Source organism: Hemibagrus wyckioides, linkage group LG16 (genome assembly GCF_019097595.1).
Source record: "Hemibagrus wyckioides isolate EC202008001 linkage group LG16, SWU_Hwy_1.0, whole genome shotgun sequence".
Classification (NCBI taxonomy): domain Eukaryota; kingdom Metazoa; phylum Chordata; class Actinopteri; order Siluriformes; family Bagridae; genus Hemibagrus; species Hemibagrus wyckioides.
The window spans coordinates 8,469,746-8,487,500 of record NC_080725.1 but is presented as its reverse complement, the minus strand read 5'-3'; the positions used below and the strand labels follow the sequence as shown (position 1 = coordinate 8,487,500).

The following is a 17,755-nucleotide window of genomic DNA, read 5'->3' as shown; positions in this document are numbered from 1 at the left end:
TAGGAGTGGACGTCCTTTGGCCACATCCCACGTTGATGACCGCTTCATTGTGAACAGTGCCCTGCGGAACCGGATGATGAATGCCACTCAACTCCAGGCACATTTAAGGGAGGTGAGAGGCACCCAAGTTCCACGTCAGACCATGCAAAACCGTTTACATCAGTGTGGTCTGCTTGCAAGACGACCTGCAGGGGTACCTAACCACACCACTGGGCACAGGCGTCGGGCCAGGGAGCATTTACGCTGGACGAGGTACCAGTGGGCCTCAGTGCTGTTCTCTGATGAAAGTCGAAAGTCGATTCACATTGAGCAGAAATGAAGGCCACCAATGATGTTGGAGACGTCAAGGAGAGCGCTATGTATCAGCCACTGTTGTGGTGGTGTTACAGTCTGGGCAAGTGTGTCTACTCAATACAGAACTGCCCTACATCTTGTGAATGATACAATGACAAGCCAATACTACCTGAATAACATCATTAATCCAGTCATTGTGCCCCTGCATGAACACCACAGGCCTAATTTCTTTTCTAATTTCTACTTAAATGCCCTACTTTCATGATATATCACTGTAGCGTGAACTTTTTATATTTTCCATAAATTTCAACCATAAGCCAAATATCCTTAACTTTTTGTGAGTAGTATATTATATTTATATATACATATATACATATATATACACACACATACACACACACACACACACACACATATAAGGGATGCAACAATACAGTCAACCCACAGTTCAATATGTACCTCGATTTTTTTAACCACGGTTTTCGGTTCGGTTCTGATGGCTTGGCAAATGAAATTTTTGGGTTATTTTCATTATTCTTTACTTAGGTGACAGGAACAGTAAGATGTTAAGAAGGGGGAAAAAGGTTTTAGTTGCAATTCTCTTTATTTTACTTAAATGCAAAAATCAACTTGTACACATTCATAGTGTACTGAAAATAGTGAGATATGAAAAATAAAGATATATAAAAAATGAACACCGGCAGCTCACAGCACGTCAACTTTATGAATTGCATGCACAATATTTGCAGCATGGGTAAACTCTTCTTACAAATTAGCACTTGTATGACTTTCTTACAGGAGATGGGTTTGAAGTAAGGATGCAACAATACAGTTTTTACCCAGGGTTTTTGGTTCGGTTGGCTTGGCAAATTAAAGGTTTTTTTCCATTATTCTTTGTTTAGGTGACAGGAACAGTATGTATGTTAAGAAAAAAAAAACGGGTTTTAGTTGCAATTCTCTTTATTTTACTTAAATGCAAAAATCGACTAACACAATGAAAGTGTACTGAAAATAGTGAGGTATAAAAATTAGTGCTTATATAACTTTATTACAGGAGACGGGTTTGGGCGGCGCTCTTTATTTCCCAATCCCCTCTGTAATGACCAGTCACTGTGAGAACTCTCTGTTACTCTCCGTGTTTGTGCTTTAACCAAAGCGTTTTCAATTTTTTTGCGCGTATTTTCATAGAGGTCGGGAGAAAAGGCTACCGCTTCCACACAGTGATATCGCGGGGTGATGGAGCTGTAGATGTGTGGTCATGTTGAAAGTATTTCCATGTCCGTATCTAACTCGTGTCTAACACTGCTTAAACACAGTCATTTTTTGTTTACCGTTTTTGTTTCATCGCCATCATGGTCAACAACAAATGTCCCCAGACCACAGATCTGAATCACGGCGCCGCTTCCTCGTGTTTCTCTCACTTCACCGCTCTCCAGGGTTAGAGTGAAATCTGACACCAGCATCACAAGCATGGTTACCGCCCCTTTAGTGCTCAATGCTTGGATATTTACTCGTGGGGAGGCGTGTCTGTCTCAGCACGTAGACATACAGCGCAGGCAAACACACACAGGAGGTACAGAGAGTAATAGAGCGCATGAAGAAAAGAAAAAAAAATACCAATTTTTTTTTTTTTTTTTTTTTTTTTTTTTTTTAAACGCAGACTTACTATTGTTTTAAAGAAAAAAAAACCGAAAAACCATGGTTCACATATGCGTATTGAACCGTGGAGGTCATACTGAACGGTTCAATATTATATTGAGTATTGTGGCATCCCTAGTTTGAAGTACGGCGCTTTTTTTTCCAATCCGCTATGTAATGAATAGTCACCATGAGATAACTCAGTTGCCCGTGAGGTCCAGCTATCTGTTAGAGCAAGGCTTTGTGCTTTAGCCAATTCGTTTTCGATGTTGTTGCGCGTCTTTTCGTACAGATTGGGAATGACCTCGGTGCTGAAAAAAAATAAATAAATAAAAATAAAGGACGTGTCGGTAGTGTGTATTGCGGGTGGAGCACTTTCATAAGGTGTCGAAAGCCCACATCACCAAAAACGGCTGCAAATCTTTGGCAATGAACACCCCTACTGCATTGGTTATTTTTTTTGTCTTTCTCTGAACCAGTCACTGGAAGGAATCAGCTAGGGACTGTTGCTTTTTGGATGCCTGTGTTACCTGCTCTGCCATCCTGCTTCCACACAGTGATATCACAGGGTGATGGAGCTACAGATGTGCGGTCATGCAGGAAGTATTTCCATTTGCGTATGTAACTCGTGTGTAAAAGTGCTTGCACACAGTCATTTTTTGTTTACCATTTTTGTTTCATCGGCATCATGGTCAACAACAAATCCGAAATGCTCCCACACCACAGATTTGAAAGACAGCGCTGCTTCCTCGTTTTTCTGTCTCGCTTCTGTTCTCGCCATGGTTAGATTGTGAAATCTGACACCAACATCGCAAGCATGTTTAAGCGCCCCTAACTTCAGCACTCATTGATTGGATATTTACTCATGGGGAGGTGTGTCTGTCTCAGCGTGAAGACATACAGTACAGGCGGTTCAGCGAATTTATTTCAACGAAAAAACGTAAATAACGCGATGCACATACGCGTATTGAACCATGGAGGTCATACCGGACAGATCAATATTATATTGAGTATTGTGGCATAGCTCTGGAAAAAATAAGAGACCACTGCAAAATAATCAGTTTATGTTTTTTTCTTACAGGTGCATGTATTGGTGAGATGAACAGTTTTGTTTCATTTTTTGTGAACTGCTGACAATACTTCTAAATTCAAAATATAACTATTGTTATTTAGAGAGTATATTTAAAGGAAATGACAACACATCAAAATAACCCAAGATCATGCAGTATTTGCAGAGCTTTAATAACTCAAATAAAACAAAATGCAAATAATTTGTAAACAAATTGTGTTAATGCTTTGGCTAAATAACATTAAGAAATCAGTATTTGGTGGAATAACCCTGATTTGCATGCGTTTTGGCTCCATGATCTCCACCAGTTTCTCACATTGCTGTTGGGGAAATTTATACCACTCTTTTTGCAAACAGCTCAGCTTTGCTTGATGGTTTGTGATCATCCATCTTCCTCTTGATGACATTCCAGAGGTTTTCAATAGGGTTCAAATCTGGAGATTGGGCAGTGGTCTCTTTTTTTCCAGAGCTGTATGTATGTATATATGTGTGTGTGTAAAATGTACTTTTGGAGTTCTATGAGTCAATGGGGCAATGGTCATAGTTATCAGTTATCTTTTAATCAGAAAACAAAATTTCATGATATGACAACTCCATGGATTTTCAATGACTAGTCTATTTGATGAGCATTATCTCATTTCAATTTACAATTCAGGTCATGAAGCAAATTCAGCATGTGGTGTCGCACTTCAATAAGCTAGCTATAGTCTTACATATCAAATCACATATGATAACATATGATAGTATCTTACAAGTCACAATCCTACTTTCAGTTCTCATAAAAGTAGATCCGAAAAGAGTGGGTTCACTGATTCCAGGCAGCAAAATTCAAGAAACAACCAGAAAGCTTTGGAGTCGATTCCACATGCCAAAAAATATCCACCTGGCATACACACGACAAACAAAATTAATGTAGCATTGGTATTTCAGTTAGTAATACTGAATAATATTCTAATTGTATAATGTCTAATTGGATAATATTTTAAATGTCAGCAATGATAGTTAAGAGATTGACAGTAGAATTGATTGATTGAAATGATTCTTATATTTAATGTGGTATTTTAGATGTTCCATAATAATATCTCTCTTAGATCCAAGGATGAAGAAATAATAGGTAAATTAAGGTATGAGCGTTAAATTAAGGCAAATTTTAAAAAAGCATCTGAAACAGGCTGTGTCCGTTTTTTTGTTTAAAATGCTGCACGATTATGACAAAATAATAATAGTCAATTAGACCCTTGAAATTGTAATTACAATTATTAATTAGGATTATCACAATTTACATTAAATGGTGTTTTGAATAGTGTTATATCATTGCTTGAAGCAATTGCAAGCCATATTTTATAATATATGAATATTTTTTTTATCTATCCTATTTCTTTGAGAGTGGAATCATCAGAGAATATCTCAGAGACTTGACTTGAGCAAAATGGTCAATTACCATATGAGTATTTATAGTGCTGAGAATTCCTTTTTCTATTGACAGAACAGCCGAGTGATGGAGTCTGTTCTGGCCCATTGTTCACCTAAGCCATGTATGTATTTTAACTTAAATACTGCATTAGTTGAATAATAATATTCGAAAGGGTCCTATATGTCAGGGGTTTTCAGAATCAAAGACAATGAACCTACATAACATACACAACATACATTTGTTAGCTTTTACTTTTATCAACTGTGTTAACATTAAAAATTCAAAGATATTGGCTAATAATAGGCTATTATCTCAATAATAACATTGTTGTGTTTCCTGACCATTTTTGTTTTTATTGCTGTTCCGCTTAAGGGCTGTAAGGTATTTTAGTCACGTGGTGTGAAAGTGGCGCTGTGCAGACCGATAGGTGTATGACATTAAAGTATTGCGAGAGAGATGTCAGTCAAAAGTCATGTCTTTTTGGTTCTAATTCTTCATTCTTCTCAGCAACATTTTGCAAACTATCTGATGTTTTTTTAAATTAACATGACGAGATAGACATGCGCAAGTGGATAATCGGGGCATTGATAAAGACACACCTACAGACTATTAGGCCAATTAAAAGTCTTTATTCGCCTCTCACAATGTAACATGCAATAAACACCCCTTAAGCACGCAGAATAATGTAAGTAGTTTTTTTTTTTGTAATCGCAGCTTTGAACGATTATGTAATCGTGGACTCTGTAATCGTAATTGCGATTAGAAAATCGATTAATTGTGCAGCCCTAGTGTACCCTGGATGTGAAATCGTTTTAAACCTATTGTCCAGCCTGTTTTGGATGCTCTTTTTTAATTTACCTTTTTTTTAAAAAAAAAAAAAAAAAAAAAACATTTAAGCAGTTTCCCCCGGGATTAATAAAGTTCTTTGGATCTTGAATAAAAGATTATATCCGCTTGGAAATGACGCGACTGCTCAAAAATTCCCTTTAAAAAATCCTGAGCGATTGAAGCTGTGCTTGCTCACTCTGCACCTGGATATCAACACACCCAGACATTCTCCTTCTATCTTTTTGTTAGTAAAGTGCATGCGACTTATTTACACTTCCTTGGTCTTTGCACATTCGCTTTGTAAACACTGGGTCTGTAGTTCCAACTAAGTCATGCATGATCTTTCGATGTGATTACATAGTACGCAGTGTCGAGGACATGCTTCCCAGAGCCAGTGCTAGACGAGCTTTTGTGGTTAAAAAGTATAAAAATTATATTTATTTTTTTTGAAGAAAATGATCAATCGCTTCAGTAGATAAGACCTTACTTCCTAAGCTGGGATCATTTAGAGCTCTTTGAATCTGCATTTAAACTGCATTTTGGAAATTTAAACTCAGACACTACTGAAGTCCACTATATGAAGAAAAATCCTGAAATGTTTTCCTCAAAAAAACAACATTTCTTTACGACTGAACAAAGACATGACATGAACATCTTGGATGACGAAGGGGGTAAGGAAATTATTTGTAGATTTTTGTTCTGAAAGTGGAATTCTCCTTTAAGGCCGATTTATAACTCTGCAACCTGGAGATGTGTGTGGATGCTTGCACAAGCAGTAGTATTCATACTTGCAGATAAAATGATTATGTCCTCCAGGAGGCACAGCCACTTGAAGGGCACCAGTTTTAATTCAGCAAAGAAAAGTGGAAAAAACTACAAGAGTTCAATGTTTCACTGTATGCGTAATACAAGAGAAAATAATGTAGCCATAAATAGGGGTGCTCCGATCAGGATTTTTGTGGCCGATCACCGATCACTAGAAGCTGCATCGACCGATACTAATTACAGGGTCTATTTCAAACCTTATCATATAGCATTATTTAGTAAACTATATTTAACAACAATGTAAAGTAAAGTATTAAAATTACAAGAAGAGGAATATCATGAATTGATAACTGTACTTGTTGGCAAGCAACATGTGCAACATGTCAACTTAAAACATAGCAGCCTGTGCTTGGTCAGTAATTGGGAACAGCTTAGAGGTGGACAAATACAACTTTCCTGTAGATTATATAAAAATAAATAAAATAACAGACAGAACAAACAGAGTCTAACTAGAAATTAACTGCTGTTATGTTGTCCTTCATAAGTCTGTGTACGTGTTAACACTGTGGTATAACTCGGGGGCATTTCTAGGATTTGAAATCATCAGGGGCTGTCTGTTCTGGCCCATTGTTCACCTAAGTCATGTCTGTATTTTACTTAAATACTGCATTAGTTGAATAATAGAAAGTCGTGATGTTCAGACTGTAATGTCTTAGTGCTTTAACAGTTTATATTTTATTTAGATTTTTCTTTAGGCTTATTTAATTTAAGGCTTTTGTACATATTGGGTATGGAATAATATTCTAAAGGGTCTTATGTCAGGGGTTTTCAGAATCAAAGACAGTGGGCCTCCTTTTTCAGACAACATACATTTGTTAGCCGACTTTTATCAACTGTGTTAACATTAAATATTAGAAGTTAGACTTTTATCTGAATAATAAGATTGTTGTGTTTTCTGACCGTTTTTTAAATTGGTGTCACGCTCAAGGGCTGTAAGGTATTTTAGTCACGTGGTGTGAAAGCGGCACTGTGCAGACCGATAGGTGTGCGACATTACAGTATCGCGGGAGCAGTTCTAGAGCATATTCCAGCACACACTGGAATATGCTCAGGTGTGTGTGTGTGTGTGCAAGCGTGGAGTGAGTGGCGCTTGAGTTGATGAACTCTCCCGCTCTCTCTTAGCACTAGCGAACTTCACACACTATGTAGAATTGCCAGACCGGTGAAGCCACTTTAGCAGCGCACAAAAAAAAAAAAATTGCATCATCTGATCGGCTGTTCTAGATCAGCCATTATAGAGACCGCTGATCAAACTTCCCAAAGCAATTATCAGCCGATTATGATTGCCGACCGATCAATCAGAGCACCCCAGACATAAATATGCTTAGAAAAGTGCTTGAAAAAAAAATAAGCTGCACATGAACAATTATAAAATCACATGAATTCTGACTAAAAGCATCATCCGGTTCGTATTCAGCATTATGGGCATTTTTTGTATCAAACACTTAATTTAACTAGAATTTAAAACCATAATTCACTCTCGTTAATTACGATGTTTTATTTTTATTAAGTTTCTGTGATTTACATAATCTACACTGTGTGTTTACTGAGAATCAATTAGAAGATGATATAAACTGAGCAATCCAGCAGAATTAATTGTCTGATATTATATATAAATATTATATATTTACACTATATGAACAATATTACTTTGATCCCCGGTGGTCCATTGGCAAGATCCCGTGCTCTCACAGCCCAGGTTTTATTCCCAGGCAAAGAACCAGCCCAGCCACTGAGGGGTTAATTCTCAGTGCCAGTCCCAAACCTGGATAAAATGTTGCGTCAGGAAGAGCATCCGGCGTAAAACCTGTGCCAAAATAAAAATATGCGGATCGGATGAGCCACTGTGGTGGCCCCGAACAAGGGGCAGCCAAGGGATAACATAATATTACTTTGTAGTTTCCTGTAACTAAATCCATTACACAAAACGTCATCATGTTATCATGTGGGAAGTTAACTCATGAGGAGTAACAGGACTACAGGAGTAAAACCTGCTTGTGTTCTTTTAAACTCACCACTCCAACGCCTCAAACCATTTCTAAATTCTCAACTGGACATGCCCTCCAGCCAACCAATTAGCATTCAACAAACACAACACACTGTTAACTCATGGGAGGACTGCGTGCTAGCAGGTCACTGCATGCCATGTTTACATATGATCCACCCTCTTGGTCACGATACAAAGACACAAATACACATTATAATACAGAAGTATGAGTCAACCATAATCATATCAACATAAATAGTGGAGGAAGTAAATAAGATCTCAAATCTTATTCTTATGTATGACTATAAACAGATACTGAGCACCAAATCTGGTTCATCAACTATGGTTTGTGATTGAATTTTAAAAACATCATCTATAGCCTTGTTAGGTCCATCTCACATACATGTCTTCTGAATCTAGGTTATTAAATACTTTTAAATGTAAGGTCAAACATTTTACAATTCTACTTGGAAACCTGATGGAAAATGGATGATTTTGCTCCACTTTGCCATCTAAAGGATGTCACTTTTAATCCTGCAGATGAACATAAATGTCACAAATAAGTATGGCTCTCAGATTTCCATTGCACATGTATTAAAGTCATGCATAAAATATAAGCCAGGTATAATGCAGAATTTTGCAAGAAGCATTAAAGCTAGACTAGCAAATATAGGAGATTTAAAAGCTTTCTGCATAAAAAAAACAGTATACAGAAAAGTCAGAGCCCTTTGAGAGTTCTCCTATTAAACTCTCTGTGATGGTCTGGAGGCTCATCAGTAGATGTAGAACAACGTTCTCCTATTTTATTACCATGAAACAGAATTACTTCTATTAGGGCAAGAGGCAACTATAAGTAAGCTTTCTAATTATGCAAACTTTTGGTCTATTATGATGTACCATGACTGCTTCAATAAAAGTTGCAGGTCATACGTTTGCTGTACCAAACAAACACCTGAAAGAATGCTGGGGATGGTTTCACTTGAACAACAAAGATTGCACTGAAAACCATTTATCCCATCTATTAGTCAGTAGATAACTTCCCTTGGATGCTATAGGATTAAAGCAAAAAACCTAAAAATCAATAACGGCCCTGATGTTGCACTGAAGATACATTAATTTTATAGCATACAGTTGTGTAAAGTTAAGTAATGATTCACAATACTATTATCTGGTATCACAAAAGAGAATGGCTACCCTTCTGATTCCGATTCCTGTCAAGGTTTTCCATCATCCTTGCCTCTGCTGCTACGGTCTTGTTCATTAGGGACCTAAATCGATATCTGGATTGTTGAAAATCTACTTTGTAACAACTTCCATTGTTCAAGAGTTATATAAATAAAATTGATTTGACAGAAAAGGCATGTCCTTTGTCATTATTCCATTACATCAGCTAGTGCAGGCTGGCAGAAGTGACATCTCAGTGGCATGACTTGCTTCTGCTTTATAATCCTGTGTGCAACATCATCTGGTCAGTCAAAAAACTGCTTCTCACCCTCAGAAGCATCGCTCAGTCAATGATCAAAGCTGGTGGGTTACCTAACTGTTCACAGAGTGAGTTACCACCTCAGCTCATAAAAGAACACTTATCTGCTCACAGCTACCCTTCTCCAAATAGTAGCTTTAGCCAGCTAGCTACCACACTACACTGCACTAAGAAGAATGTGTCGACAGCCATTTTAGTTTTGCTGTCACAGGTGTCTTGCTGGAATCCCTGATTGTACTATGTACACAGCATACATCATCTAAACCTACAGGACAAGAGCACACCTAACCATCTGTGCTGCACTACACTCCCAAGATACCAGTCATTTTGACTCCTTCTGCCCTCTGGACTTGACTCATTAAGCTCCACTTCTGCTTGGAGCTTTAGTCACCAGAAAATCACTCACTGGTCCCATCTTTAGTTACTCTAGACTAGAACACATGTTTGGTTACAGTCTTTAAAACCCAATTTGATGTCACACACACTGGCCAATGTTAATTTTGCTTTGATGGGGAGCCAATTATGTATTTCATCAGTATTTGTGTGCCTTCCGCTGGATAGACTAAACTGTGGACTGCGTTTTTTTTCTGGAAAGCTATTGCTGAACCCTCCTTGGAATGGGATGCCCATGAACTCGCATTCAGAGCATACCTACCCCCAGACACAATGCAGGCTTATCAGTTGTGCCCATTTCACTTTCATAGGGTAGAGGTGGTGAGATTCAGTGTTTACCTCAGAGTCTGATGGCATCGATTTTTGAAGCCACCCTGTCAGGCTGTCTGTATATTTTGAATTGCTTCCACCAGGATGGATACAACATGCTCACCACCATGTCACCATGTCAGTGACCTGCATCGCAGAACACCAATGCAGTCACTTTAAAGAGGGGGACTATGCTCCTGCCATCTGCACACATTGGCACACAAACTAACTTTGCAGAGCAGCTCAGAGTTCCTCTCACTGAGAACTACTAATGTCTGCAGCTCTGATTTGCTATCCAGAGTAAATCCAAATTACAGAGACTGGAAGCTCCACATTGAAGAAAAGGCTTGCCTATTAGCAGTTTAGAGGTTACGTGGAAATGGATCTCTTTCCATCAAAAGAAAACACAGCAGAATCAGAACTGGGTGGAGGTGCTAGTACACAAGTGTCCGTAGACCATTTTATAAGAGTTTCTGCCACTGGATCTGTGAGATTGGGGGCACAAAATCATTCTGACAGCCCCTGGACATCATCCAAGTACATTTCAGCCTCCCATGGCTCCTGCTGGTACATAGAGATTTTCCATCACAGACAGAAATATTTCACCCTTGACCAGAAGGCCTCTGGGCTGGGCCCATAAGAGGTTAAATCTAAACACAGATAATGTTATAGTCAATTATTTATAATGCAGAAGCATCAATGAGATCAGTATATGATAGCAAATGGCATATTTGAGGAATTGTGCATGGCCTTGGGCTCAGCTGTGTCCCATTCTCATGATCATTCCTACAGGAACTGCTGGATAAGAACAAAGCTACTATTAAGGTATATTAGGCTGCCATTTCAGCTTGTCACCTAGGTTTTGAGAACAAGACAGTGAGCAAACACCCCCTTATTTGCTAATTCACAAGAGGGGTTTGCTGAATATCTAGATCTTTGTTCACTGCATGGGATTTGACTATGATGCTGGAAGACCTGCTGCATGAGTTAGTGAAAGTATGTTTACTGAAAATGACATTACTGCTGGCACTGGCTACATCAGTAATTTAGGAACATCCATGATCTGTCAGTAAACCAACAGGCCAACAGGAGGTTTTGACTTAATCCTACGTTCAACCACAAAGTTATCAATACAACACTGTTGTGCCAGCTGATTGCATTGTCAGCGCAGGAACTGAAAGCTCTCTGCCCACTACTCATCCTGTGAACTTAAATTTGACCAACAATTTGTCATGGGCTGCATCTCACTTGGGTAGACCATTACCTAACACTCGATTATATCATCTTAACCTATTCCCAAAAGCGACTACAGCCTCCCATCACCTAGTATACTCATTCCACAACCTGGGCCTGGTTTTAGGGAATATTTGCACTGCAATGATTTGGTCATTGCCACATACCTTTGTAAAGTTTTATAGGTTTGGTGTGAGGAAACCCACATTGCAGCATTCTATGATCTGGCAAGCAGATCAGTCTGATTGTCTATGATTGGCCTTACTCTTCAAGATAAGCTTGTCTGGCAATTGAGGCATCAGGATATCCCCATTGAGGTACCAAAGCAAATGTTTGAAAAAGAACATTAGCTCATAACTCTGAAGCATCAACTGTTTCCAGACTATTTCAACTAGTAGTGGCTGGTATGGTCAAAAGATGTACATCACTAATGTTTACACCATAGCATACCTTGGCTACAGGATGCATCATGATTATTATTATTATTTATTGTGATATCTATATACAGATTGTGATATCTGTATACACCACATTGTCATTTAATATAATCTCTATTTACAGATGTTTTGCTATTATTTGGTTTCTTTACTGCACTTCAGCTGGCAGCTAAAATGTTTCCTACAGGGAAGAGAGGAGGGGCTGATGGACAGATGCAGAAGGGAAGAGCAGCAAAGCACCAAAAAAAACCTAAAAGCAACAAGGCAGATGACAATCGCCCACACTTTTCCTTACACCATGTGCAGCTTGAGTGCACAAAGCATGCGAAGTAGCCATCATGTCTATGTCTCCTTGCACTTGTTAATATCATGCAAATGTCCGTTTTGCCCATCAGATGACAATAAATATGCATCATCACTGACTATAATCAAAGTTGATTATTTCAGAAAAAATTTTCAAGATTCACTCCTAAATAGAGCAGTTAGAATTTTTAATGTCAGAGTATGCACTGCTATAGTAGGAGAGCTCTCTGATAGGTGGACACATGGATGGACAGACAGACAGACTTCAAATCGATATTTCATGTTGCCAATGACAGGTGGTGGCATTTAGAGGGCTTTTTCCAGCTTCCTCATACTCTTTATATCTAGCAAAGAGCCATGCAGGCAATCAAGAGCTGAAAATCATCCAAAAGGTTTTATCAATATCATCAGTTTTGTTGATCAGTTTTAGCCAGTCATTTTATGTTGCTGAATATATCACTTATATTTAGTATTTCACCAAGACAACAACATGGTTGGGAGTCTGCCTGATTCCACCAATATGATACAAGTTTGAATGCTCCATTTTTAGTGTTCAGGGTTTTTTTTCCCCCAAAAGGTAGTATTAACATTCTATTAATTTTAATGGCACCACTAAATGTATCTTTCAACATAACAGGCAAGTACAAGTCTCTTTATAAGCACCATAACACTACCACATATTGAACTGTTCAATTCAGTACAATCCCCTCAATTATATAAGCATGTCAAACCATACTACTTTGTAATGCACATTATTCATCATTAAAATACTGCTGTTATCATGTGACGTAAAAAATATTTGACTTGCATTTGACTTACCTCAGAAGTGGGAAGTCAGAGCTCAGAATTACGTTGCCTATGGGAATTTGGCCTAAAAAAGGGGGGGGCACGGATGCCTCCATGTTTATCTTTTCTTAGTAACAAGCAAGCCAGCTAACTGCAGTGAGTGAAATATTTTCCTCCTTAAATCAATTACCTGTGTAATCAAAGGTATTGAATTAACAATGTACTATACTATATACTAGTATACAATGTACTATAATATCTGTATATTAAAACAAATACTTGTATATACCGCATACCTTTTAATGCCATTACTATTTGGACACACTGCATAAACAGCATCATGAAGTTTGACATTTCAGCCTTGAATTCTATCAAAATATTTGCTCTGATTGTCATGAGATCAACCAATGTAGGGTAAATTTCTATCTGTACAAAAATTAATGTGAACTCCCCAATTTTGAAAATATGCCAGGCTTTTCAGTGAAGTGGATTGATGCCTTGGAGAAAAGCTCAAAGCTCTCAATCAGTCCATTTTTCCAAAGAAAAACCTGGCACATTTTTATATTAGTAAAATAAAAAAAATAATAATAAATTTAAAAAAAATAATTCAAGACTATTTTTCACCATGTAATGCAACCCTTCAGACTTTGCCCCAAATTCAGTATTTCAAAAACACATGTCTTGCCTCAAATACAAACTGAGATTTTCAAATTGGGGAGTTCACATTAATTTAGTATATTGTAATGAACTGCCACCCTTGTATGCCAGTTATGTTTGTATTAATGAGTCTCAACTGTACTATTCAGTTTGTGTGACATTTTAACCACTTCCTTAAGAGCACACTAGAAATAAATGCTATTCTCATGTTTGCTTCTACAGGCCTTCTAAAATTAATATACTACTGACTCATGGATAGGGGTGGCTCAGTAATAGAGGACATAGGCTACAGTTTAAGGATTCAAGGATCCTAATGCTTCAAAGCCCAAACTATTGGGCCCTTGAGTAAGACTGAAAACCTTTTTTGGTCATATGGCTGCATTATGGCTGCAGTCTGATACAAACATTTCTAATGAGATGCACAAATTTAAAAAGGATGGCCATGCTGTAAATATGTATAACAAAGGTTTTCTGAGATGTTTTTTAAACTTTTTAACAGGGATACAAAAGGGGGGTAACTACATGTTAACCTGATTCTTGACAGATTAAATTATTAATTAGCATTATTATAACATGTGTGTGGGTGTGTGTATGCATATATACATACACACACACACTACACCCTTGGAAAACCTACATGATCACAATCTCAAATTATATGAATAACTACTGGAAAAAGGTTTTATTCTGTTCATAAACACATTTCCACCATTTCCTTTTTGGACAATAATGTGTCCTACACACATGTGCACAAGTGTGCATAAAAACTAATGAAGTTATCAAAGATTAATGATGGTTTATTATGGTACTCAGGTGAGCTGTTTCAGGTTTTGACTGCTCTCCTTATTCATTTGCATGGACTTAGCATAGATTAGACCTTTTGGCTTGGTAACCAATTGCCTAATGTAAGCTAACAGGTTGAATGATCTGCTTATTGTGCTGTGATCCTGAGATTAACGAAGCCACCTGACAAGTCACCATGCTGACACAAACAGCAAAAAAGTAAGAAAAAGAAGTACATTTGAGCCACTGCACGCAAATGTCTCGTTGATCTCCGTTACCTGGGTTCAGGGAGAATAATCTTCTTGCTTGCTCGGGCCGCTGGAGTCGATTTGCTCTTCTCCATCGCCATCAAATAGCTGACATCCGCGAGAACTGCCTCTAGGTCCGCCATCTTCAACAGTGGTTCAATCGAATCGATGTAGAAACAGCCGCGGGAATGTTACAGGGACAAAGAAATCACGAAAGACAGCAGGGTAATCAACACAAAGCCAACAGAACGGTGACAGTGCGGTAGTCCAGGGCGAGCATCGATCAAGCCCTTCCGTTTTCTTCCTCTCGATTTGCCGAGGTTCAAAAAACAGGCATTGTAAAAAATAACACAAGATTCATGCAAAGAGGGGAAAGAGAGTCTCTACTGCGAGCGGCAATGTTGATCTGCGATGGGTTACTAATTGCAAAAACTGCAGCGTGAACGCAAGTGCAAACAATCCAATCCTACCTTACAGTAATATTTTTTTTTATTTTATTATTTTTTCCCCTTTCAGCCCCCCCACCACTTGCAGTGAGCGTATTGCGAGAACCCACCTGCTGGTTAAGACTGTCAAAATCGAGCCAAGTGGGCAAACGTAAATTCACACATCAAAACACTGTTAGCTGGCTAATCCAGCTAGCCCGGGTAAGCAAGTCGTAAACCGTGCAGTGCTCTTTAACATACGATTTGCTTTAAATAAAAACTAATTAGAATATCTGTAAAATAACGCACACTTTAAAATAGCAACTATAAGACCCGTACCTGTATATTTAATTCCCGTGTTTATAGTTCAACTGGCAAAGAACCAAACAGCATTTAAAAGGAGTTAGAAAAATATGAAAATGGGCGACGACTGATAGCTGGCTAACGTTATTTTGTCTGAATTTCGAAACAACCTAAATAGGTATTTTACCAGCTAAACGACGCGTGTATTACACACACACTTCTCTTTTCCCAGAGCTGCTCTCGGGCGAAGAAGAACCAAACGGTCGATTTCTACGGGTTTACCGACCAGACCTTGTTGACAAGATAAAATAATGGCTATCGACGAGCTGGTTAACACGTTAGCTCACTATATCCGGCTCCGAAAGCTAGCCAAACAGGCGTGTGGGCTGGTTGTTTATCTAGTTATTTATCACTGCCGAGGCTTTAACAATATTTTCTCAAATACAGCACTAGATAACAGCTCCATCTATACTATAAAAGGCAGCTACCGCTCCTCCATTTTTGCTCGACTACAGAGAAAGGTGCCGTCAACTGTAACAACTGAGTTTATCCCGTTTTACGAGATAGCGCTATATTTACGAAAACAGTTTAATCTTACAGGATGCCGAGCAAATAGTTTAGAATACGCAGTGTCAAATTGTAGCCAGAAGTTTACGGCCCCAACATTTTCGCCCTTATGCAAAATCTACCACAGCAAACAGTATAACGAATCTGTTTGACTGTATGCTACACAGTGGGAAACTAATTACACGGTTTTATATTATTGCTTTACGAGTGACTACCTGGCAAAAGGGTGAGGGGGCGCTCGAAAGGAAATTAGCTCGATGTTAGCTCGATTTGCGACTCCCACGAATTATTAACACGACTAAATAAAACTTCTAGCTGCTACAGTTTGCTTCCAAACCGTTTGGTGTCAGCATATGTAAAACGACCCTACAACGGTTTTAATGATGGATTATAAATGCGGCTGGCTTTTGGCGAACAAACCTTTGCAAACCACAAAGCTAACTCTTGCGGAACTTCATTTTCATGGCTAACTCACTTAGCTGGTTATCCAAAAAAACACGATAACCGCCACTTAGCTCGCTAGACAGTTAGCTACACTAAATATTCATGCCGACGCTGTTAGATTGTTTCAAGAGCAAAACCTCCACTGTTTAAAAAAAAAAAGACCTCACACTGACACACATCCAGCTTTTGCAAGTTCGCTAGAAAGTAAAGAGACTCTTGGTGTTCTTGCTTCTCATCTTGAAGTCCCCGACTCAGCTGTTAGCACAACGCATCCGCATTTCAGTTGCTGAAAAAGGCTTCAAACTGTTCGCGGCCGTCCAGCATAGTTCACAAAATCCTCAATCTGAAATGACCCAAAGGTTCGCAAACGGTTTGAATATAAAGAGTTGTTTAAAAATGCCCCTGGATATCTTCGTTCCGAGGAAACTATATAAATAACTATGCAAATACTTATTTGCTAAGTTATATGAGCAACCACAGTTCGCTGTGAAGTAGATTTTCTCCTGTTGCAGCAGAAGCTGTTCAGGAGCTGTACTTCCTCTAAGTGTAAAAGCGCCGCAAAAAACACGAACTGGATCACCGCGCAAAGTGGAATGTGAAGAGTCTAATTCACATGCGTGAACCTAAAAGAAATGGCTTGTGCCCCCACAGATACAAGTTACATTTTAAACTACACATTGTATTATTTAGGTATTCGCTGATTAAAAAATCAACTCAAGTATATTAAGAGCAAATATTCTTGTACTATTTTACTGGGGTTTTTACTTTTTACTTGTAGCTTTTCAGGTTATTATCTTTTAATGACGTTACAGCGTTTGTTCATGGTGGGGATTTTGGATTGTGGTTACGTGACGCCCTCTGATGGTTTATTCGGTCCAATGCAGGAAGTCCATTTATAGCACAGTCACCGCACACAAGTGGATAACCATTATTATGGGTCAAGGCTTAAGGTGCTGAAAGTCTTGGTTTTGTTCGTTTTATTCTTATTATTATACTTTATATTATATTTATTTAATATTTATTCTTAGGGGTCAAGAGAAACAAAGTGCTGGAACCATACTGTTATCAGGATTTTTTGTAAGATATAAATAATTATTAGAATTCTGTTTCTCCAGTAAAACTGTCTTGAGAACAAAGACCATAAGTCACAGAAACACCAAATTTGGATGAAAAACGAAATATTGCCCAACCTACTTAGGCACATAAAGAGACCCAATTCAAGAGGCTCGATTGTGGCACAATAGCCCAAGTTTCACATTGTGATCAATACATTTATCTTGTGCTTGTACCTGGACCATATTACAGAGTAATCAGGATGGCCTTTCTGTT

The 17,755-nt window shown here is 38.3% G+C and overlaps 1 protein-coding gene across 1 annotated transcript in view; it reads right to left on the bottom strand.

Annotated features, from left to right (window-relative positions):
• grk3 (G protein-coupled receptor kinase 3) overlaps positions 1–16,941 on the bottom strand; it is a 70,678-nt gene extending 53,737 nt beyond the window's left edge. Inside the window, exon 1 of the mRNA XM_058412267.1 lies at positions 14,718–16,941. Coding sequence (XP_058268250.1) covers positions 14,718–14,830 — 113 coding nt within the window. The 5' untranslated portion in view covers positions 14,831–16,941. The remainder of the gene's footprint in view (positions 1–14,717) is intronic.
• Positions 16,942–17,755: the final 814 nt, after the last annotated feature.